The sequence below is a fragment of the Pundamilia nyererei genome, unplaced genomic scaffold (assembly GCF_000239375.1).
Source record: "Pundamilia nyererei isolate P.nyererei 1_Seehausen unplaced genomic scaffold, PunNye1.0 scaffold00014, whole genome shotgun sequence".
Lineage (NCBI taxonomy): Eukaryota > Metazoa > Chordata > Actinopteri > Cichliformes > Cichlidae > Pundamilia > Pundamilia nyererei.
The window spans coordinates 4,551,525-4,576,657 of NW_005187415.1; the positions used below are offsets into that span (position 1 = coordinate 4,551,525).

Consider the following 25,133-nt stretch of genomic DNA (forward strand, 5'->3'; position numbering starts at 1 on the left):
GTCTCGATGAGAACAGCTCCACTGTTACTTTGGTCCAACCAAGTTTCAGTTAAAAACATAAAATCACGTCTGTGTTTTGTGATACCTCTGGCCCAAAAAACCTTCATCGCAGAGCTGGCTTTGAGTTTGATGAGTGATGACCAGTGGATAACAGTGATGTGCTTTTAAAAATGACCTGGGGTTTTTTAGCTTTTCGGTTAGTCTTACTTCTGGTCTTTGTTCTGGTCTTCCCTGTTTGTTTTTGTTAGATTTCGCTCCAATTGTGTGCACCACCTGTTATTTAGCTTCATTTTGCCAGCTTGTCCCGTCACTTCCAAAAGTCAAACATTCCAGCCGTTTTCTTGAGTTCCTGGTGTTTTCTCCTTTTTAAACTTCCTCTTCTTGCAAATGTTTTGAGGACACTGACTAAATGGTCTGTGCTTGACCATGGCCTGTTCTGCATTTCTCTCCATCACACTAAAGGACAACACAAGTATCTAAGGAAAGGGCAAACATGGAAGAAATACTTTAAAAGAGTGAATACATAAAATGTACTGTATTAAATCTGATACGTCCAAAGTTCTGTCGCACTGAACCCCACTGGCCATTAAAAAAAAAAAATTAGAACAGACTTTTCTGAGGGTCATTAAGTGCTTTGTACCGATCTTGTTTCTGATGCTGTGAACATGCTTATTACTTTCTCTTTCTCTCTGACTTGTTGTAGGCTGCCGGGAAGCAGTGCCGGATAAATCAGGAGTGTGAGGACAACAAACTGGAACTAATGAAGCTCACACAAATGATCAGCCATCAGCAGGAGACTCTGCTGGAAATAAACAAGAATCACAAAACTGCCATACAACGGCGCAACTTCCTGTATGTTCATAGCTTAAAGCTCAAGTAATGGCTACCCGAATGCTTACATATTGACCTAAAGCTCATATATACTATATGCACTTCTCAAATCTACAGAGGAATCCAGCTCCTGGAACATGAAGAGATTTTGTGTAACTACTATGAGAAGGTGAACATCCAGGAGGCAGCTATCACTAAAAGAAACTCGATTCTGGAGGCCCTGGAGAAGGACATGAGAGACTTGGAGTTAGCGATTAATGAGGAGAAGAGGAAGATAGACCTGAAGAAGAAAGATGTACTCCTCAAGAGGAAACTGGAGGAGGAGATTACAATGCTCCAAATAGAGGTAGAAAAACATTAGATAAACCTACACACTCATCCTCACACAGACGGTTAACAGTCGGTCCACAAAGGAAGCAATTACACCAAACTTGTGGAAATGCATACTAATTACCTGAGAAGTTATAGAGTAGGAGGAAAAATGTGTCTACTTATTGCATGCTTAACAGGTTTTGAGAATGCAAGATTTCTATGAAGATGTAGAAATCCTTCATTAAACTCATTTTTCTTGTGTAAACAGTGCTGACAGTGTTCCGGCAACAGTCTCACAACACCCACTTCTCTTTTCTTACTGTCTTCTTTTATTCCTTATTAACAAGAAATGAAAACTGGAAATGCATCATACTGCACAGTTCAAGACATTTTTGCATTGCCTAATGTTAGAGCCACCCATAAGGCATATACTCTTGAATGAGCACTGCATCCTATAAAATGTCCCTGCGCTTTCCATAGTGGCATTTTGCTAATATAGCCACTAATTGGTGCCTGAGGTGCAATATGCTGCTGCCCACATTTCTCCAACAGTGCAACCATGACTATATCATGAAATGCCTTTGCTTCGTGGACTCAAAATCCTCTTTGAATGTAGTTAAACCTGCCAGCTAGCATGAAAAAAAAAGAGATGCTGTGAAAGTACAGATTTTCCTGAGAATCTTCTGGCACATGTGGTGTCTGTAGGTGTGTTCGCGTTAGCACGCCTGGTCCATCTGCAAACCAGGGACTTTCTTCAACAGCACTTCCATGCGTTGTCCAGCTAGGTGTGTGTGTTCCCATTACTCCTTGTCATAAAAATAATATACGCAATTTATTTTTTATCCGTAGAGGTCTGAGGGAGTGTATGACTGCGGGTGTATGTGAGTTGAATGGTGTCAGATTTTACAGATTATTGCTCAACTTTTACTGTCTCTATCAAGCCAGGGGAACTCCAGCAAGAACAGTTAAGTGCAGTGCTTTAGAATAAAACCCATAGAGCAGTGGAGACACTCAGAACATCACTAACGAGCAGGTCCTTGTTTTGAAACACGTTCAGCATTTTATCTCACAAAGAGACTTCTGAATTACTCTAGTAAACATGCTGTGTGGGAAGGCTTTCGCTTTACTTTAATGACAGGACTCAGTGCTCATTAAAGTGTAAACATTCGTAGTTTGACCATAATCAAGACTGATTATGCTTGAGAGGTGTCTGCTTGGACAAACTAGTGGAAGAATGCATGCATCTATTCACAATTTAAAACAAAACATTTTGAAATAGCCACACAAGGGATGAAGATTGGGGGGAATTTTCTTCCCTATTGTCAGATGAGAGCCTCATTTTGCTGAGCAGATCTTAATGGAGTGAAATTTTAAGGATGGACAGTTGCCAAATAAAGTTCAAGACACACACGGATACTCAGAAAGAAGATAAGTATCTAAAACAAAGGGGGAAAACCCAAACGATAACACTGTGCACACAGAGACGAAGAGAAATTTGAAATAGACACACAAACATGCACCGAGTTCCCCTTCCAGCAGCTACATCATGGGATTGGGTGTGTTACCTCTCTGGATCAGAGTGATTGGCTTACAGTTGCTGCTGGACCAGACGTATGTTATCCGAGTCTTATGCTCTTTTGGATGAACATAACGTTGGATAAGACTTCAGCGTGTGCTGCTCATTTGAAAAACACCCCTCTCCTTTTTGTCCATCTGTTTACTCCTTCTGTTGTTTATGTTTGCTACAGGGAGCCCTGATGATGCCATCTTTTTGCTTTCACTCATGTTTCATTAGTTTCTTTACTCTTTCCCACACTTTGTTTTCAACAAAATTCCTGAATTTTATTGTTTCCACCAGGATTTTTCTTTCACTTGTGTTCACAACTTCAGCCTTTTGTTATGTTCTTCTTCCTCACACAAACTAACTATATATTTGGATATTTTCATCGATGTTAGGTCTCTGACTCTGAGGATTGCAGGGCAGCTTGCCTGGTCTATTTGGGCTAGACTGAAATATCTCAGCAACAGTTGGACTTATTAAAACTTCATACATATTTTCATGAGGCCCAGAGCACAAATCCTGCTGACTTTACCTTGACCGGTACCATCAGGTTGGCAGTTCTGGTTGTTAGTAAAGTTTAATTCTGAACATTGTGTCTAAAACATATCTGACTTTCACTTTCAGCACTTTTAGGACGGGGAAGTTGATCTGGATCTTTTTGTTATTCCACTGCTGTTTCAACATGGTGTTTATCCTATAAATATTCTTGCTGACTGTAAAGCAGTTGCCTAATCAATTACATCATAATTTCCTACAAACTTGAATTCTGAATGTTCTTATTAAACTTGTTGAATTGCAGTTATGCCCTTGGGCTGTTGTCACTGGCATCCTGCTGTTAGAATGCCTGCCTATGAAGGGCTGTTCTGAGAAAAAAAAATGATATGCACAGTTTGGAAGTTTTGCTGGAGATGCTATAATCGTCCAATAGAGAGGAACGGCCCCTCTTCTGTGCAGACAGACCAACCCTGACCTGACTATCATTCACACTTAAAACCTGTGACCAGCACATTACAGAGCAGGCTTATTTTCACACATTTATTGAGTCAGAACCAAAACTCCAAAAGTTTGCTGCTGATGTTAATAGGTGGAACCAGCTTCCTCTCTCCCTGTCCAAAGATTTGCTAATGTTTGTACAAGAGCGTGACGCCCTGCAGGTGAGCAGAAAACAAAAATCACACCCTGGGTGTATCTAACTGAGAAAACAGGACACTGTCTGCTCATAGATTAGCATATGTCAATCACAAGGTAGCCACACTGTAATGCATACCCTTCTATCTCATGTATTTTACTTAAAATGGGTCCATCATTTTACAAAACAAACTTTATTGTATCAAATAAGATTTGAAAATAGCAAGTGAGACCAATAAAGTGTTTCCTGAGGTCATTGATATGGTTTAAAAACACACGTGCTACTTGATGGCAGATCCAGACACTAGTATCCATCTTTCATATACAGTCTATTTTTGATTCCCAAGTTATTGAACAAATACTGTTTCCTTTAGTCTCAGCTGTACTTTTGCTCTTTAGCAAATGTTAACATGCTAACATATTGAAGTAAGATGAGAAACATTGTAGCGTAACACCATTTTAGCAATGTTAATATGAGCATTTTAGCTGAAAGCCTTGCTGTAGCTGAGCACACATCCTCACAAAGCTGCTGCCGTGGCTATAGACTAGCTTTATCACGTTTGAATAGACGTGCTTCTCCTGAAACTTTTAGTATCAACAGTTATCTCCTTAATTAGTTTATCAGTCTATGTTTGTTCCTCTCTCTTGCCATTCAGCCACCCAGTTATTTAATACTTCTCCCTCTCATCTGTGTGTAAACAGCAAATCATTTTCTAAATTACAGTTTTCACTCGTACAGCCGTCTAGCTCCCCCGGGTACAAAAAAGTGAATCATGGGGGTCTCTACTTTTGCAGGAGGCTCACCAGCTCAATTCATTCTCCCTGCAAATTCATTCTCTATGCGAATTCAATCTCCATGCAACTGCCTTGCTGTCGATTTATCATATATATTGTGTATTTGTATTCATCTGTGACCAGTTTATCTGTTCATTGCAGACAGACCCCCCCCCTTTCCTTTGATGGGAAATTTTGACAAAGATAGATTGGGCCATCTGTGAAACTATTGAAGTTCAATATACTCTGAGGCTTCCATTTGCTCTGAGGAATTTTAATTGCAGCAAAATAAACAGAGGTTGGGGTCGGAATCTAAATTTGCTGCTTGTTTATGAGATGCGGGCGCGTCGACGTCTCAAACGCGTACAGGTGCACACGCATCAGTGCGCACACCGAGATCTGCGCAGCGTTTGTGAAATCTAAATGTCGATGAACAAACAGTCATCTAATGACTGGTTACACTTCTGTTATGCACAGTTGCATGAGCAATCCCACAGACATACAAAGACACAGTCAGTTGTGGATTTATAATAGGGTGGAGCTGGTGACAGATAGCACTGTCCCTATAGTGGTGAGTCATATTCTGTCCCTCTTAAATCTTCGTCCAATGTGTCTGGAACCTATTACTACTGGGAAACCCTTTGGCAAAAAAATCGCTTTGACAGTATGTGTGTGGAAGTTCATGTATATTGGATGGCGGGAACAGGTAGAGAGCAAAAAGAGCAAGAAATAACTCTCAACTTTGTACAAGTTCTGAAAAGAAAAGTCATATGATACACAAAGATGAGTTGTGAAGCAAGTATTGAACTACCGTGGCTCAGGGGGTTGGGAAGCGTATCTGTAACTGGAAGGTCGCCGGTTCGATCCCCGGGCTCTCTGTCCTGGTCGTTGTGTCCTTGGGCAAGACACTTTACCCTACCGCCTACTGGTGTTGGCCAGAGGGGCCGATGGCGATATGGCAGCCTCGCCACTGTCAGTCTGCCCCAGGGCAGCTGTGGCTACAACCGTAGCTTGCCTCCACCAGTGTGTGAATGCGAGAGTGAATGAATAGTGGCATTGTAAAGCACTTTGGGTGCCTTGAAAAGCGCTATATAAATCCAATCCATTATTATTATTATTAAAATCAAGCAACGACAAGGTATAAATCAAACGGGCACATAAACAGAATAATGTAGTGAGGGTGAATCCACTTTCTGTGAGTGCATAAGTGGAGAGAAGTGTGTTCACGTTAAATCAAACACTCGTGAATGTGAGAGAGGTAAATCACAATCGAGTATTATCAGTTCACGTCAATACCATTGAAATTCATGAGGTAATTAGACTGAAATGCAGCTTTAATGTAACTGCTCCATAACTTAGTTCCTTAGTTTAAAGTGTTTTAACGTCTAGGTCTGGATTTTTAGTCTCTTGATTGTAGTATTACTTCCCAGTACTTATTAGTTTTGATATCTATGTTTCTACTTTTTCATAGCCAGGCTGTCCTAGTCCCATGTCTGTTTTGTCCTTGGTGTGTCATATGTGAAGTTCACCTTTCTGTCTGACATCTGTTTAGTTACTTCCTGTCTTGCTTTGGTGGTCTTTTTACCCTCTGTGCTTTCATCCATCCATCCATCCATTCGCTTCCGCTTATCCTTTTCAGGGGCGCGGGGGGCGCTGGAGCCCATCCCAGCTGTCATAAGGCGAGAGGCAGGGTACACCCTGGACAGGTCGCCAGTCTGTCGCAGGGCCAACACACAGGGACAGACAACCATTCACACTCACATTCATTCGCACATTCACACCTAGTGACAATTTGGATTATCCAATCAACCTATCCCCACAAGCTGCATGTCTTTGGACGGTGGGAGGAAGCCGGAGTACCTGTGCTTTCATGTCTAGCTTAATTCCCTTTGTCTCATCTTCCCTGATTATCTGGGTTCCTTGATGTCCCAGTGTCGTGGCCTTCGCTAAGTTAAGCCAGCTTCCTGTGACTTCCTGTTTCATTGTGATAACCGTTGTCTTCTGTGACTTGTGTTCATGTCTGTAGTTTTTGTAGTTTTGCCTCTGTCTCCCATTCTTTGTGCCTCGTTCCCTCTTGCTGTGTGCCCTGTATGTTCCGTGTTTCCCATGTGATTTCTTAGTTAGCAAATTCCTACTGTCTGCCCAGGTTAAGTTCCTTTGTTTTTTTGATCCGCATGAGCCCATCAATAAAGTTGCATTTTGAGTTCAGCGCCGCTTCAGAGTCGTGTATATTTGGTTCTAATCTTGTCAGCCACACAGGAACACATGACACAGCCCCCATGAAATGCCACTCTTGAGAGTTGGGATGTAGGTTAAATGTATTTCCGGTACAGCGATACAATAATTCAGCAGTGACATATTTTTGTGGAACCATCACGAAGTTAATTCATGGATCAAACAACAGATTACCAGTCACAGTTTCTCCATCTGTTTTCCAGACACAATGAAAAACCCAAATTCTTTCAGTACAAATCAAATGCTTTTTGCTTCTTTTGTGTCGTTACAATGTTATCAGGTACACGCCACTTTATTTAGTTGGTTTTGCTTGTGGTTAAACTGTGGGGTCATTAATTCTAAATAACCAGTGATTATTTTAAGTTATGTATGGTTTTGCTTCACCCTAGTTGCCTTTCTATAGCCTGAGGTTGTCTGCAGGCCTAACCCATACTTTATAACCATTGGTACATCTCACAGTGGAAAGCTGGGGCTTTTTCGTTGTCAGCCTTCAAGGCTGTGGAATGACTTGCCTGATAAATGCATGCTGGCAGAGTTTGAATCGTCTTGTAAATCTCCTGTCAAAACGTACATCTGGCTTTTATTTCTTCCTTCCTAGTTGCATTACGTGACCTGGTCAATGTGGTGGCTATATTTCTTCATTTTGATTTCATTGTTTAGACATTTCAAAAAAAAAAGAAGAGAGCGAGAGAGAGGGAGAGACAAGAAAAAAATCTCCTCTATTTGACATTGTTTTTAGTTGTAACTTGTGCTTGGTCCTCATAAATATATAAATATTCCTTTGAGCTGCTCTACTCCCATATTTTTCTAATTACCCTTACATCATCGTATTATATTAATATGATTTTAACTTGCTGACCTTTATGCTTTACTGGTCTGTTCCTTTGTCTCTTATCTAATTACAAGGCTTTTTGAAGACCAATTTGTGGACGCTGTATATAAATAAGGTCATTATTTGTTTTTTTTATGGTTACACTTTCAGGATTTCAGTGTAGCATCTATTATGAAGCTTTTTAAGCCATCATGTTAATTTCAACCTGAGCTGAAATTATGTAAATGATATGCTAATGGTAGGCTGCTCAGATGCTGTCATATCTACAATGTTTTACTGCAGTCATGAGCCAAGAAAGCAGCTATTATTTGCGACTGTCAGATGAAGAACACAGAGGCAGGCAAGCAGGCAGAACAGAGACAGATGAATACAAAGGGAGAGACGTACGTCAGTGTGTATACGGCTAGAAGGAAGAGGACGGCTATAAAAATGCTACAAGAGAGGGCACTACAGAGAAAAAAGAAGATTGATTGAAGAGTGGGGAGAGGAGAGGGAGGGTATCAAAGACACACTTTGTGCCATCCATCATGTACTGTTTAAGTGACTGAGGGTGGTTACATATGAGGGTGCAACACAGATTAATCAGTCAAGTCAGAATCGAGTACATATTTGTCGCAGTCGGAATTTGACAACTAAAGAAGTTCATGTAAAGCTCTGAGATTAAAACAAAACATTTCTTGAGTAAAAAAACTTTTCTTGCATTCTTTCATTCAGGACATTTTTACAGATTAGCTTGGTTGTTTGCTGTGACTTGTGGTGTATGTGCTGATTTTTTTCAATATTATTGTTGTGATTCCTGGGTTTTGATAGTTAGTTCTTTTCTGTTTACTTTCTTTGTCATTTCTTGTTCTCAGTTATTCTTGACTATTACTTGAAATTTCAATGTTTACTTCAGCCATACATCTTTCCCTGTATCACCAAGTCAGTTCACCATAGTAAATCCAGGTAATGGAAACATATCCTGTGATATGAGCAATGCAAAGTCTCAGATGCAGTGGTGTAAAGCATGGACCTACTATATTAATAAAGTTTAGCCTATTTGAAAGCAGGAAGAAAAACTAGCAAAAATGCTCACTGTATAAAATAACAGACGTATCCATTTCACAGCTCCACAACGAGATAATTTGATGTTATTTTTATTATTAATTGTTTTTCCATTAGTCTGTCATGGTAGCATCCTGCAGACCAGCATGGCTCTCAGTCTGCTGACGGACACTTTCTGTGCTTGCGTGGCCATGGGGTCTCCTGAAGCAGTAGACATCAGAGAGACTGTGGCTTTAGCACTTGTGGAAGCAAAAGCTCAGTTGTGAGAGGACTCCATGGGAGGCCTCAGAAGAGGACTCTCAGCAGGTCTCTATGAAGAAAAGCAGGGCTTTTCTGTTGAACTAGACTGGGAATATCTTTGGGCAGTGGAACGAGCACTTGAGGAACTGTTAAACCCAGCCAAAATCTCCTGTGTGTAGGAGACAGACCCTGAAAAATAAGGGAAAGGTTCATCAGTTGCACTGGCAGAGCTCGCTGGGGTAGTTAGAAAGCTCTCTGGTGGTATTACACTGCTCAGCCTCCTAGGGAAAATTTATTCCAGGGTGCTTGAAAGAATGTTCTGACTGACTGTTGAGCCTCGTATTCAGGAGGAGCAATGCTGATTCCATCCCAGCCATGGAACAGTAGACCAGATCTTCACCCTATGAGATGCTTATATAACCAATCAGCGCTCTCAGCTGATTCTAAACCCAAACTCTGAACACATAACCTGGTTGGGAGCAGTTTATGTGTTTATCATGAGTTACTATGGTGATACAGCCAGATAAAAAAGAGCCTTAAAGCTTGGAACAGTTCAATGACTCATTAATATTGCTTTATAATACACCCCTCAGTAATCAGTGTGCATTTAACAACTCTAATTGGACCTCTTGGTGAAATTATTCCCAATAAACACAAAATACTGATTAGTACAAAGACATTGCATCCATGAAACAAAATGCAATAGGCTGTAATAGCATCCAGCTTGCTGACAATGTGAACGCAATACTCTGTATTCTGCCTCTGTAGCCATATAGCTGTTTCTTGATTCTGACTATCTGTGTTTTATAATCCCCAAAGTCTTCTTTTTCACTTCAGTAAAAGTAACTGTTGTTAATTATTTATTAGCTCCAACTCTTAACACGATCAGCTCAGCACTGAGAAAAAGTGCACAGAAACCCCACCACCAATCTAGTGCTTTGTAGACGGTCTCATTGTGGATTCATCTCATGTAAAAAAAATCAAGCTTAACCCAGCAGTCAGGATCCTGCCAGTGTAGCCATCAACCGTTTCCAGTTGTACAAATCCATTCTCTCTTTTTTTGCAGTGGAGTAATTTCAATTAAAGTAAAAGTCGTCCAGCATTTATTAGCTCCAATTCCGACATGATCTGCTGAGCTCAGTTGCAATTGTTTAAAGCAGACAAAGAACTTGAGCATAATAATACTTCTGAAACGCTATTTGGCATTGGGTACTATGCGGTACTATATACTGCAATTAAGCACTTTATTTTAAGGTTTGTTTGAGAAGCCTGACATCAGAATTGATGGATTTCTAAGTCTTACTTCAGCTCGTATTCCCTCTAGACGGTTTGGTGACCTTCATTTGCATGTCGAGCAGGGAACAGAATCAGATTTGTTGCTTAATTTCAGCTTTCAGATGATGTAATCACGTATTCAACTCCTCATACCACGAACAGGCTTTTGTTGTCAAAGTCATATTCTCTGTGAGAAGTGCACATATCCCGGGTCCCTCTTGGTCAGCCCCAGTTCCTGTTTCTCAGCATCTCCTGTCTTTTTAATTCTGCCTTTCTTGTCTGCTTTCACATCCTATCGCATCTCCTTTTTCTGACTCTGGCCTTTCTTTTGCTCCTTCTCACTTTATCTTCCTCTGTCTGTCAACCTTTTATCACTTTCTCCAAGTACATTTCCTCCACTCTTATCTCTGTCTTTGCTTTTCAGTAACTTTAACCCAGCTCACACCTTGGCTTATCACATGACAGCTTTAATACTAAGTTAAAACCTGACTCATATGACAGTAGGCTTTTTAATAGGCTGATCACCCATGTCTGTTTTAATCAGACTCGCTGCCCAACTATAGGAGAGAGGCTTCATTAATCCCATCTATGAAGGACGGAATCATCACGTTGTTCCGGACTGTCTTTCTTCGCTCACATTAGATGCAGGCGCATCAACCTACACTGCTGCATATATCCACACACAAACACACACACCTGTATACTCAGTATGGTTGAATGGACTGAAGCTGATGTTTTATAAGGCAGGTCGTGTCAGGTCAGACCGCCTCTGTACTTTATTCCACGTGTTCTTTTTCTCTCTTCAACTCTTCTCTCTTTACTTCACGCTGTATAATCAATCACTTCTTCTTCTTTTATATTTGCTTCAGTGTCCCCAGGCATCTATTAATATTTCTCATGTATTTTCCTTTTTCTGTCTTCTATCAACTGATCGCAGTTTTTTTTTTTTTTTCATTGTTCCTATTTTCTGCTTGCATTCATTTTATGTTGCCTGTCATGGCTCCTTGATCAGCTGAGATTCATATTTTTATTTATTTATTTATATATATCTTACCTTTATCTTGCTTTGGATTTATATTAACTTCACTGTTACGATACTACAGCTTTCTTAAATGCCCATTTCCATCTCTAGCCCCCGCTGAGGTTAGGTGGGCACCTGAGTTACTATGTATCTTTGTCTTCATAATCAGAACAGCCTTTTTCTCATGAAGTTGACTGACCAGTCGTAGGTTTGAGGTAACATTGTGTCTTTATGATTTTGTTTGGTTCCTGGCTTGATCCCTCTTTATGTGGAGTTTGCATGTTTCCTCTGTACCTGCGTGTGTTTCCTCCGGGTCCTCTGGGCTATGGATGTAAGATGCATAAAGTGCTATGGCATTCATGTAAAATACTTTGAGTGCTCAGTAACAAGTGCGTAATATTTTCTCCTGAATTCAGTCTGGTTTATTTGGTATTTTCCTAAACTTTCCACTGTAATTTTTAATTCTTGTTAGCCTTTTTCTCCCTACCAGACTTTATGACATTGCTGCATTTCATGGTGCATTTCCAGTCCTGCATGTTACTGGAATAGCGTTAAACCAGTGGCACTGTGTGTCCATGTGGACTAGACCAGAAAAGCAAAGCAGGCACCCATTCATTATTCTTAGACAGGTCAAAACTTTAATTAATGTTCTATATGTTAATTTTCTGTCATTCATTTAAGCACTTTGTAGGTCATGTGCACTTCTTTTTTTTTTTACTCTGGCAAACCTCTAACTCCGTCTCCACTCGCTAATTGCAGCTGTTTCAGAATGAGCATTAGCTAAAGGCATTGATCGAACATGCCTGCCCTGCCCCTTCACTTAACTTTAACGCCTTGTCATCCTGTCTGCTTCTGAGCCTTTTGCCTCATCTTCTTAGTGTGTTTTTTTCCTTTTGTGTGTATCCTTGCCTCCCCTTTTATTTCTGCTGTCTTTGGGGATGTCAGAAAATAAAAACTAAATAAAAAAAACAGGCCCTTGGAGGGATGTTGTAGCTTTTCAAACTGTGGTTTCTCTTATCACAGTTTGCCACTGGCTTGTCATGTAGCAGGAAGTAGCTTCCATGTAGGCCCTATGTTTAGCAAAAAAAAAGCCCTTAAATCCCCAGTGCAACGAGTACCTTCCATCCATGGAGAACAAAGCACTCAGACACACACAGACTAATTCTAGATCCTTACTTTGTATTTTCCAGTTATTTACCTTTGGAAATTACTAGATACAAGTGACAATAGCTTATTGACTTCTGCCACAGTCAATTTGTTGTCTGTTTTCGTCTGTAATTCTCTTATTTTCTGTCTCTCAGCTGTCAGAAGCCAGGGACAAGACACTTGAGGGTGTGAAGCGAAAAGTTGATTACAAAGAGCTAAAGGGCAAAGACCTATCAACGGCAGAACTGGCCAAGAAAATTGAACAGGTACGCGACACTTTTAAAACACTACTTTGTTGCAAACGTTTTCAAAGGGAATACAAAAAAGGTGTGTCTCCGCTCTGTCTCTGCACTGTAGCTTGAGGTGAATCTAGCTGAGCGCGAGAGGCAGTTGCTGGAAAAAGAACTCCTGGTGGACCAGGTGACCCGGCTCTCAAAGCCACTCAGCGAGCAAGCTGACAACTGCCAAGAGGACAGACTCTCACTGGCAAAGAAGGTAGACTCTTGTATATACATAGAGAAGAAGCTCTGCTCATATAGACACACATAGGGTGATACAGAGACAAACACACACACTCCCACACAATACAATATACTCTCAGATACAGAGAAACATATTATTCACCCGTTATCTGCAGCATGGTCTTTTATCTCTCTCTTTGTCTCCCTCACAAACACACTGACACATTGTTTGAGGAGCATGTGCAGCCCATGTGAGGAGCGTGCAGAGTGAGCATTTGGGAGTTCACTGAGCATTACAGTTTCTTTACACTCCCACTTGCTCTTCTTTTCCTCTTCGGCTATAAATACCCTCATCAAAAGCTAGTGGAACAAGCTTCATAGCCCATAATCATTTGTAGAAATAAGTCCCAGTAGCACTGAAAGGAATTTAATTTGAAATGAAGAAAATCTTGAGCTCAAATGTCCTCACACGGTAGACAGGCAACTACTCTAGTTGCAGTTTACATCCTTGCTTGAAGACCTTAAGGGGATCTATTAGGCGGAGCACAGAGATTAGTGTCATTCATTCAGCATTCATCCAAATGTGAAATAAGGTCAATGGTCCTGGGTGGTTTTGCAGAACATCATAGTGTCACATTGTAGTTAACCTAAAAGACCATCTCTTCATCATTTGTCATCTCCTCAGACAGTGCTGTTAAATTTTGTTGAAACCAGTCTATTAATTCTTAAGTGAAGGACATGCGATATTTGACCACCAACTTCTCATCAGTTCATCCTCGAGTCAAACTAACTAGATTTAATGAAATTCCCTCCAGGTGTACTGGGATGTTGCGTTCCCAAGAACGTGAGAGTAAAATTCCTTTGCTAAGTAAACGTTAACATGAGAAAATCTTGGGGTGTCATGTATAACTGTATGGCATGCAAGGCAGGACCCAAACGCAGGACTTTGAGTAGCTCCTTTGCTGTGACTACTTAAACATAAGAGCACTAAAAAAGGAAAATTCAGAAACAAGAAACTAGGAACAAAAAACTAGATATAAACAACTAGATATTTACCACTAAGAGTTAACAAGGGAGATGAGGGAAACATGGAAACACACAGCAAACGGGGACGGCGTGGCAATGATCAGAGCAAAACCACTGAAGCAAGGAGCACAAGAGTCCAAAACAAAGACCTAGCAGTTCAGAAGGCAGAAGGTGTGCCCTGCAGCAGAGATGGCCCATTACAGGAGGCCCGCTACCTGGCCAATAGCGCAGACGAAGGAGCTCTGCAGGATGACCTTGTGGTCCAGAAACTTAGAAACACTGGGTCACAGACCCAGTACGATGACATGGGGATTTCTAATTGGTGATGTTTGAAAGTTAAAGAGAAAATTCATGAGGTCTCAGTGACCCTGTTGTTTGATCAACAATGAAAATCAGTTTTAGTTTAAACTGGTTTACTTGGATCTCTGAGAATAGGACAAATGATCTGAAAACATTATCCCAGAGGCAGGACACAGTACACTAGACCTGTACACTACATTACACTCTCTGATTAGCTTGACACTGAACATTTATGAAGAATGATCTACTCTGTGCCTCTGTCTATGTGTTCTCTGCTTCCAGCTGAATGAGCTCCGAACTAACATAATCAACACCAACCACCGTATGATGGCCATTTCTGCAGAACTTTCCATGAAGCAAGCTGCTGCTTTATCTCTACAACAACAGATCAAAGAGAAGGAGCTACAGGTCAGGGGGGGACACATGTAGCCACAACAAAGGGATCCAGAAATCTACACCGAGCTCTTGGATGTGCAACTCCACAGTTGCACATCCAACTGGTTTTCCCATTATTTTTATTTCTACTCACTGATCACGATCGAAGGGAGCACTGGCTCATCGTATCCAGTCTCAAAACAACTCAAGATTTCATAACTAGACCTTACTCATGGGTGACAATGTCCATCTTTTATTAGGAATCTGTGGAATCAACATCTAGCAGTTCAATATTTACAGAATTTATGTATGCTTTAAACTATGGCTTTATAGTATCTTGGTTTATATAATTGCTTGGCTAACAAAAGGTTGACGGTTCAATTCCAACTAAACATTACAAATTTTGGGAGGTATATTATTGCAGGTGCCTGGTTTGAAACTGCCAAATCAAATCAACTGAATCAGACAGAACATAAAAGTTTATTGTCTATAGCCTTATCTTGCCTATGTCCTTTGAATAACCTTACGTCTTCGTAACTGAACCTCATAGATGACCAGGTTGCTCTTCTAAAAAGAATCTATGAGAAAAATATTTAGCAGGAAGAAAATGCCTGAATAGATGGACGTATTTACACATTTGAAATGTGTAAATACACCTGGTGAGCCACTTTAATTATTATTTCATTCCCTTTCAGCAATTATTCATATTTTAGACCAAAGAAGGAGGTTTTCAATCAAGCTAACTGCAAGCTAAGTACTAACAAGTAGCAGCTAGCATTACAGTGTATTCTGTAACTATAGCAACCAAAGAGGCTTATTACATTCATTTTTAACACTTCCATTAAGGGTAACTAATGTGTATGTAGTGGCTCTGACTAACAGTAGCTTGATTATTGGTTTATTTATGAACTGCTGCTGTTGGTCATAATTTGGCTAAATCAGTCTCTACATGTTCACCAGGTAGAGGTTAGTGTGAGTTCAACAAATGTAGAACAAAAAGCTAAAAAAGTGAGAATACTACAGAAAGCATACTCTTTTTTTATAGTAAATATTTGATCACATTATACATAATGTTGCTGCGATAGCCATCAGGACATTGTGGACTGCTACTTTGAAACCTCAACTTGACCATTTGATCATCAACATCTTGTCTACTCTAATGTATCTATTTTAGTAAAAATGGTAGCGCGGTTTACAAAATGAGCAACATGTCGTATAAAATAGGAATTGAAATTTGAAACGGAGTCCATAAATTATTTAAGAAAGTGTTTATTGAGGTCTTACTAATGAGTGAAGACAGTGTGTACTGAAGATGGAAGGACTCCTTTGAGGAGCTCCTAATTGAGGAAAATGTGAGAGAACGGACAAATTGGAGGAAAGTTTGTGAATCAGGAAATGCAGAGGATTAGTAAGGATGAAATAAGGGCAGCTATGAAGAGGATGAAGAGTCCTGATAACCTACCTGTGGAGGTGAGGAGTGGACTTTCTGCCCAGATTGTTCAACACGATCCTGGAGCGTGAGAGGATGCCTGGGGATGTGTACTGGTACCGCTTTTCAAGAACAAGGGTGATGTGCAGAGGCGTAGTAACTAAAGAGTGTAGTCACTAATGAGCTGCCAGGCAGAAGGAGGACGACTGCAGAGACGATTCATGGGTGTAGTGAAGGAGGACACGCAGAGGGTGGGTGTGACAGAGAAGAATGCTAGAGATAGGGTGAGATATATAGAGATGATCTACCGTGTGACCGCTAAAGGAAGCAGCCGAAGTCGGAAGCCATTTACTGAGATCATAGATCGCTTCAGGGTCATTTTCTTACAAATTTCATGAGAACTGGACTTTTTTTGGGGGGGGGGGTGGAACTACAAGAGTCACTCCCTGCTGGCAATTAGAATGCAAGTTTAAGGCACTTCTTCACAGGCTTTACTTTTCATACATGCTTTAGTGACTCAGCAATCAGTCCATTATCATAATTAGTATAATTGTTGAGCTTAAGTATGAAAATAATGAGGCACCATCGCGTTATTCAACCAAGAAATGCTGAAAATCAGAAACTGGTCTCAACAGAAACCCCACTGCTGTGTTTCTCAGTAAAAAATAAATAAATAAACAGGTAAAAATGACTGGATTTCCCTCATGCCTTCTATATATTTCAGGAGATTTGTGTTAATAACCTGAAGAATCCCTGCAGTTGTCTGCCTGCAGTGCACCGCAGACACAGCTAGAAGCAGAAAATGCCAAGGCTTAATTTTGCCTGGATTCTGACACTAATACAACCATCTGTTTTTGGGTGCAGCTTAAATTGAATCAGGCCAGGAGAGTGCAGAGTGGACAAAGTGAAAGGAATACAAAGTGAATGTTCCTTCCATTTGTCCTGTGTTTCCAGATGGACAAGAGCCAGCGGCGGCTGGAGCAGGGCCTGTCACCATACCCTGAGAAAGAGGAGGAGTGGAGGAAGATGCTCCAGGACAAGAAGAGGAGACAGAGGGACAAAGAGGAGAAAGAGAGGGTAAAGAAACACACAAGACTCACAAAGATCACTGGTCAGAAATTGATTAGAGCACTGAGGGACAAGAAAAGAAGATAGAGTGGCAAAGAGAAGAGTGCAGCAGGGACACATTGCAGGGGCAGGAGTCGATTAAGACTCTCCAGAGCAAAAAGGCTGTGAGTGAAAGCGTGAGCGAGAGCTACCCACGCACAGACTCGAACTAGAATCTGCAAAAAAACAGGAAATGACAGGCTGAACGGGCGACAAACAAAACTAGCGGCTGTCTACACAAAGAAGGAGCACATACACAGATCAGCTCTGTCTGAAACCAGTCCAGCTGCCTGCAGCCATTTGTTTTCTCCCCTTTTTATTATAGCTACTGATCAAAAAGGACACCACAGTAAATTGCAAGCACATAGCCAAAACAAGTAACAGCAAGGAACCTGCAGATGTGGAAATATTAGTGTATCTGAAGAATTTTGGAGGGGTGTCATTGTTAGTTTTGCATTTTAAACTTCTTAAAATGTCTGCAGATATTTCTTCTTGTTTATTTTGTGGCAGTTTCTGATATGTTTTTCGCGGTCAGAGCCATTATTTCTCGCTTTGCGTGCCCTCCTCAGATCACACGCCAGCGGATAAACTTTATGCATGAGAAAATCGCCATCTCTTTGAAGTGTCCGTGAGATTTAGGCACAGTTAATTTGCATGCTGTGGTGTGGTGAAAGTCAAAGAGAGGACTGGAGTGTCGTGAGGATGCGTGTTCACTTGAACTTGATTTTTTTTTTCTCTTTTTTTCTCAGCAGGAGCTCGCCATCGTTACAAATATATCCATCAGCCACAATAGGATCAAATCAATTTTGTCAGCCTCTTAACAGTTTCAGTGACTTCATCCTGGTGCTAGTTTTTAACACAGTATGCAAAAAACTTTTAAGGTCATGTGTCATTAACTCGAGCAGGAGGCTGTTGAATATTAACAGTACAGGCAAACAGCCTGGGTCTGTCCCAGGGAGTTATCTGAGGCTCACTAATAACACATTAACTCTTGTTGTTTAATCTGTACACAGACCCATATATAAAATTGAACTTTTTTGTGCTTTTTTCTGTTTAGCTAATAAGGTCACAGTAACAAGAAAACAGTAAGTAGCTGTGTGGTGATAAACAGTCACAGCATGCACCGTAAATCCTCCCCCCTCACAAAAAGAAAAGCGAAATAAATCTGTCCAAGTGTCCTTGAGCGAAGCAGCAGACCCCCAAAAGCTCGTGATATGTAAAATGTAAGCAGCTTTAAAGGAAATAGCTCCAAATATATGCACAAGCATTTGCACAATTTGTTGTTTTACCAATCTGCATTTACTCATAGAAGTACTATGGGGTGAACACAGTACTATACCTAAACTAAGCCAACTCTCATTTCTTTATGTTTTGTTGGGAAAATGGGAAAAAGGTGCAGCGATTTATTAAAAAGTGTCTGAACCCTCTTAGGCAGCTTGCTTGTCTTTTCTTTAAGTAGTCTTCAGGAATAGTTCTCCAGGCTTCTTGAAGGACATTCGGGGCTATGTTTAGGTAATGAGGTAATGTTGATGTCCGGGCTCTGCGGATGCCAATGCATGACTGATAGTGTTTTTAAGTAGGTATGTATCCAGTGTGTTTCCAATCATTTTCAAAATGGAAAAATGAAACTAGCTAATCAGATGCTCTCCAGATCATATTGCATGGTGAATCACAGTATGACTGTACTGATCTGCTTTCACCTGATTTCACCAAGACTCCCAACGCCACTGGCTGAAATGCAGCCCCAAACCATAACAGAGCCTCCGCTGTGCTTTACAGATGACCTCTCTCCTGCCCTTCTCCAAACACACTGGGGATTTAAACAGGTTTTGGCATAACTTTGAAAGTGTGGAGAACTTTTTCCTTAAGACTGCTTTAAAAAGAAAAAGTTACAAGAAAAAATGCAAAGAAATGATGATTGGCTCAAGACTGTGGAAGAAAAAATGCTGCTTTGATAAGGGTGTTTGATAAGAAGTAAGGGTGGCATATTTTTATAGGAAGGTAGGTAAACTGGTCTAAATTCCTCACTGCTCTCCACACATCAGTGCTCCAAGATGCAGCTATTCCTTTTTCTTTTTATTATACCTACTGTTATAAATATGATTAAAGGAGAGGTAAAGAAAGTTGTTAATAGCTTGTATATCAAAGTGACTTCCCCTAAATCCATGGTTTGGTTCACACACTGTGTGCCAGGGTGCACAGACTGCCTCATGTCAGCTGTAGTATCTGATTTAAGATGAAATTGAGCAAACCAAAATGACTGTACTTTAGTCAGCACGACCACCTTTATACTCAAACAGGCAGGCCTTGCTTTGTTCTTTTCAGTTACACAACATTCCTTTTGGTTTTCGTCATTTGAGGAGAAGTTCACAGGAACGTGCACTCAGTGATCCAGCGGAGGCTGTCAACCTCATTAATAACCAGAAATGTGGATCGTTTTTTTCTTGATATATTTTTTTGTTTAAAAAATAGAATAAATCATAAGATAATGAGTAAAATTTAAAAAAAATTGTAATAATTGCAAGTGCCGCTGTTCTCAGGATTTAATCCAAAATATGAAATTCTGCACACGTCGTGTGTGTTTTCAATCACTGGAGGTATAATATGAAGAAAAACAGGAGGAAAAAAACACAAATTCAACTTTTAATCAGCTTTTTTGTCCCAAGCTCATGCACTCGACTGTTCATCTTTGCTTTTGCATTCATGCTGAGATATAAAAAATAAATGCAGAACTGATTATTCCATTTACTTGATTAAAATTCAGGATAATCTGAAATTGAAGTATTTACTCCAAGGTCATGCAATCTTACATCAAATATTAAAACTGCTTCTGGTACATTCTTGCGTGTGTGTGTGTGCAGCTTGCTGAGAAGGAGTGGAGGCAGTTACCTAATGGCGAGTACACCACAGCCAAAGCACGTCCCAACGCGTACATCCCGCTGAACGCTCAGCTGCCTCTGCCCAAACCCTACGGAGCCCAGGCCCCCTTCAAACCCTCCCAACCAGGGGCCAACATGAGACACTTTCGCAAACCTGAGCTCAAATCCATAGAAATATAGAAGACATGTCTGTGGACAAGGACGACATATTGAACCATATGACTGTTCTGTTTTTATTGGCGTACTTCAGGCACACACACACTAAAGGAACATGTGTTTCATTGATTTGTGTTATTTATTTCCACACTCCTTCTTCCTGCTCTCACTAACATGTGCATGTCTGTGTGCTGGCTGCTCTGAGCTTGTTCTTGTGGCCTGCATCTGGTTGTAATTTTGGTTCCCTTACTGGCATTTGATTGTTTACAGTAAAGCTAAAAAGTAAAAGAGAGTGGAAGGGAGGACAAGGAGACTCAGTAATGTATTTCTGTATTCTTTTCTCCACCTAGCAAAAGCATCATCACACTTTTACCACCTTTCTCTAGAAGATAAATTCATTTCTCAGGGCCACTGAAATATTTCTACGTATTCTTCACTCTTGTTGTTTCATCCCTCATGCTTGTAATCTCCGAATAAATTGCAATGGGTTTAAGCTCTATGCAAGGCTGGGAGTGTCTCCTTTAATGCCTGAAATGATAAATGTAAATACGGTGAGGAAGCTCAAACACTGAAAGAGCATAGAAAATGACAAAGAGAGAGAAGAATTTAAATGAAGGGGGAAGGCAGCAGAGGAGAGTCAAAGGGATAAGAGAGGGGGATCTAAATTGGGTGTAGAGTTCAGAGTTGGTGACTAGTGATCGAAAACATAGTTAACTGCCTTTGAAACTAAAAAGTTACCAGAAGCTTTTTTCGATCTTTGAGATTAAAGCAGTTCTGGTATTAGCTTGTTTTGCAGATTCTAAGCATGTGACTGCCCTGAAAGGGTCTAAATTGGTTGCGGGTGCCAGACGGATGGTCTGAGTATTTCAGAAACTGCTGATCTTCTGGGATTTACCCACACAAGCCATCTCCAGGGTTTACAGACAGTTGTCCAAAAATGGGCAAAATGCCTTGTTGATGCTGGAGGTCAGAGGAAAAATGGACAGATTGGTGTGCAGAAGAGCATCTTGTAGCAGCAGAAGACCGCACTGGGCGCCACTCCTGTCAGCTAAGAAGAGCTACTCATGGGCTCACCAAAATTGTAAATAAAAGGCTGTTAAAAAAATAGGACACTTGGGATCCTTAGAACAAACTGAGCACTGTTTATTTGCCTCAGCCTACCTGAGTACCACTGCTGGAACGCTTCTTCCAGTTGCTCTCTTTAGGGGTCAGCAAAGAGGATCGTCTACATCAGCGATCCCCAACCTTTTTTGTGCCACGGACCGGTTTATGTTCAACAATGTTTTTACGGACTGGCCTTTAAGGTGTCATGGATAAATACAACAAAATAAAACCAGTAACAGAAGCAAAAAAAGATTTATTCATAACACATGGGAAAAGACCCAGGGAAACCAAGTTAACGAAAAACAATTAAAAAAAATAACGATAAAAACCCTGAAAACCATAAATTTCACACCCGAGCCTCAACTCTTGCCGCCTAGTACCAGATGACTCATGGACCAGTCCATGGCCCGGGGGTTGATCTCCCTAGCATCCTCCTGTGTCACACCAACCCTCCGCATGCCCTCCTTCACGACGTCCCATGAATTTTTTTCCTCCTGCCTGGAAGCTCTATCTTCAACATACTTTGCCCAATATATCTACTCTCCCCTCCAAATCATCTCAACCTTGCCTTTCTGACTTTGTCCTCAAAGCGTTCAATATGAGCTGTCCTTCTGATGCACTCATTTCTAATCTTGTCCACTGTGGTCACTACCTGTACACCTCCACCTCCAGCTTGTCAGCACCACCCTCTCAAAACTATACATTACAGCAGGTCTCACAACCATCTTGCAGACCTTCCCTTTCACTTCATCTCCTGTCCTGCTGTCACACCTTTTCCCACCCATTCCCCCTGCCTGCACTCTCTTCTTCAGCTCTCTTTTGGATTCTCCGTTGCTTTTGATGTTTGACACCAGGTATTTCAACTTCCCTGCTTTCACTACTTCTCCTCCTCAAATCTTCACTGTTACACCAGTGTCCCTCTCAGTCACACACGTACTGTATACAGACTTTCATTCCTCATCTCTCCAGTTCATGCCTCCACCTGTCCAGTGTCTTTTCCACCTGTTCCCTACTGTCAGTATAAAAGCTTAAAAAAAATGCTAAACAAGTGGTTTTGAGGAACTTGAACTCATTTGACAGGAAATGACTGGCATAAACCAGCTTTGCGCAACACTCTGCGTGAGTCAACTTCCGAAGGAGGTGACCTGCTGATGTGATGTGTGTGTGATCATCCATCGCACGCTGACGCTGAGGGCTGTCAGATTAACTTAGCCCCAAACTGTTAGCTGACTACATAACACTGACTGCATAACAGAGTGCGATAGGGGCAATCAGGTGAGGAGTGATCACATTTAAAAGAGGAAATGCCCACAGGAGAAAGGACTGAAGGTGAAGCAGCAAAAGTGATGAAGCTGAAAGCTGCTAATAAAACATTGTGGGTTATGTAACGAAAAAGGGGGGAAAAAAGCTTGATGGGTGTGTTCCTGATTAAATGTGAGTCAGCGCGTGTGATGACTGACGCTGAGATTATTTCCTGACTTTACTGGAGGTCTGCTGAGCCTGTCCAAAACACTCAGATATTCTCGAGAATCAGAGCTCACTTCCACAGAGCCTTTCACGCTACAAATTATGTCACTGAAAGCAGACGTCTTTTCCTAATTTATCCCCGCGCTCCAAAAGTGCTAAGTTCATCCTGTCATCAAAATTCATTGGGAAGCAGTGCACAGATCGCCTACCTCAAAGCTTGTGTCTCTGCCATGTTCTTTAAAAGTGAGGCAAAAAAAGACACCATTTAAAAAAGACAAAACATTTATTTACATTTCGGTGTAAACATGAGCGATTGAGAGATCCCTTTTTCCAGAGCACTGGTTTTGCAATCAAAGCACAACATGTAAATAATCTGTGGAATTCAGTGCTGGATGATGCGCAGGGTGCAAACATCCAGGCACTGAAAGGATTAGGAACATTTACAGCACGATTTTTCAAAGCACACGTCTGAACATGTGTGTGGAGGCAGACTCTTACTGCCTGTTATGGAGTGATTTTGTGTAAAGGTGCCTATGTTCTCTTTATTTTGGTTTAGTAACAGGAGCTATTAAGTGTTACAAACAATGAACATATAGATATGTAGTTGTGGTGTCAGAGAGACAAATCATTCTGCATAAATCAGCATTAAAGGGGACCTATTATGCTAATTTCCAGCCTCATATTTTATATTATATTCTTGAATTTGGGATGAGTCACAGTTCTGAACAATAATAATTCCTTATAGTGGGCCTTTAAGAAGCTCTTTCGATTGGCTGCTCCATGTGAACAAAAAGTTTGAACGGCAGATGGTTGGGGCTAAACCTATGTTCGCAAACTACTCTGATGGCTGAGTTCTAGTGATCTTTAATAATGTATACTTTGTTGATCCCCGTGGGGAAATTCCTTTCTGCATTTAACCCATTCGCTCAGTGAAGCAATGGGCAGCCATTGGGCACCCGGGGAGCAGTGTGGAGGGACGGTAACTTGCTCAGGGGCCACCACTCTACCTACTGAGCTATCCCTGCCCCACAGGGCAGAAAGCGGGAAGTCCTGGTGTGGGGCCAGAGGCTCTCATAAAGGGGATCAGTGGGGGCCCAGTCTCTTTGAAGTGCTTGGGCTGTGCATGGTAATAGTGGAGCTTACATGATGGTGACAGCAGAGGGCGCTTCCCATAGGGAGGATACTGAATGACGCTTGAAGGAGAACTGCATTTATACAAAGAATAGCCAATCACAGTGCTTAAAAAGTTCTGTTAATTTTCTTTTGTAAGTTCTATTTGAAATTCTGAATTTGAACTTGGAAACTGTCTGAGCTTTTGGCGCTCACAGAGAACTTGCACATATGCTGACTTAATCATTCGAAACTCCAGCCATGTTTGATGTGAGCATCCACCACTGTAACAGCACATGCATGACAGACAATAAGGAAAAGCATAATAGGTCCACTTTAAAACCAGAGCAACTGACCACATCAAACCACAACCATCAAAGCTTTTGTCAGCATATAATCAAGTTGATGGGGTGCAGCAGCATTACAGGAAGCCCGGCAAGTTAAACAAGTGATTTATAATTACCATTCACAGCATTTGACATCAATGTTCATAAATTCTATGAAAGCAAGCAGAGAAGCTGAGGAGACGATGCAAATAACTGCCTGCAGTTTTCGATTTCAAAAAAAAAAAAAGTTTCCCAAAGTTTAATTAAACCGTAAGTGAAGGTGTGCCCATGTTGGTTACTGTATTCTAATTTCTGCTGTTGCCAACAATTTGTTTGGTTTGCGTAAAGCTGCAGCTGTTCCTCGCACATCGCAACCCATCTCAGCTCTTTCCTGAAAAGCAGGTGGGAAAACTGGGGTGATGACTCTGCCTCCTATTCTGAGCATCTCCATCCATCTACCCCTCCGTCCCACCCTAATTCATCATCGCACAGTGAGAACTTGTTTATGTCTACGCCTCTGCCTTTCAATCCCGCCGCTCATTTTTCATCTCTCGCCCTCCCTCCTTCCATCATCCATCCATCCGTTACTTGTCCTCGAGGCCCCTTCGATGATGACTGGTCTCTCAAACACATTTTCCTCCCCATCTCTTTCCCTCTCAATCCATCCGCCCCACGTCCCTCTCCACCTCTGCGCGTTTATCATTTTCTCTCGAAGCCCAGCAGAATTAGCGTCTGTTTCAGAGCCGTCTCCTCCACAAACCTGGCGTCCACGTTCTCCTGCTCCTCGAAGGGGTTCGGACCTGCTCGGAGTCAGAAAGAGACAGAGATTCTTATAGAAAACAGAACAGCAGACTTTGTGGTACAGAGTTGCTTTCTGGCCAGGCATGCACGCACACATGCACACACATTCTGTCTTAATCCTCGAAAGGCCTCTATCTAAACACAAAAGCGCGCACACATACACACACACACACACACACACACACACACACAC

The 25,133-nt window shown here is 41.3% G+C and overlaps 2 protein-coding genes across 6 annotated transcripts in view; one reads left to right on the top strand and one right to left on the bottom strand.

The window, feature by feature from the left end:
• Positions 1-21,110, top strand: part of ccdc146 (coiled-coil domain containing 146) — a 56,321-nt gene extending 35,211 nt beyond the window's left edge. For all 4 annotated transcript variants that reach the window (XM_005725245.1, XM_005725246.1, XM_005725248.1 and 1 more), the window contains 7 exons: positions 704-852; positions 949-1,177; positions 12,555-12,665; positions 12,757-12,894; positions 14,469-14,594; positions 16,945-17,067; positions 19,959-21,110. In XM_005725245.1, the coding sequence (XP_005725302.1) occupies positions 704-852; positions 949-1,177; positions 12,555-12,665; positions 12,757-12,894; positions 14,469-14,594; positions 16,945-17,067; positions 19,959-20,156 (1,074 nt within the window). In that variant the 3' untranslated portion in view covers positions 20,157-21,110. The remainder of the gene's footprint in view (positions 1-703; positions 853-948; positions 1,178-12,554; positions 12,666-12,756; positions 12,895-14,468; positions 14,595-16,944; positions 17,068-19,958) is intronic.
• Positions 21,111-23,621: 2,511 nt separating this feature from the next.
• The window catches only part of gsap (gamma-secretase activating protein), a 58,706-nt gene continuing 57,194 nt past the window's right edge, over positions 23,622-25,133 (bottom strand). For both annotated transcript variants that reach the window (XM_013908818.1, XM_005725249.2), the window contains one exon: positions 23,622-24,939. In XM_013908818.1, coding sequence (XP_013764272.1) covers positions 24,839-24,939 — 101 coding nt within the window. In that variant the 3' untranslated portion in view covers positions 23,622-24,838. The remainder of the gene's footprint in view (positions 24,940-25,133) is intronic.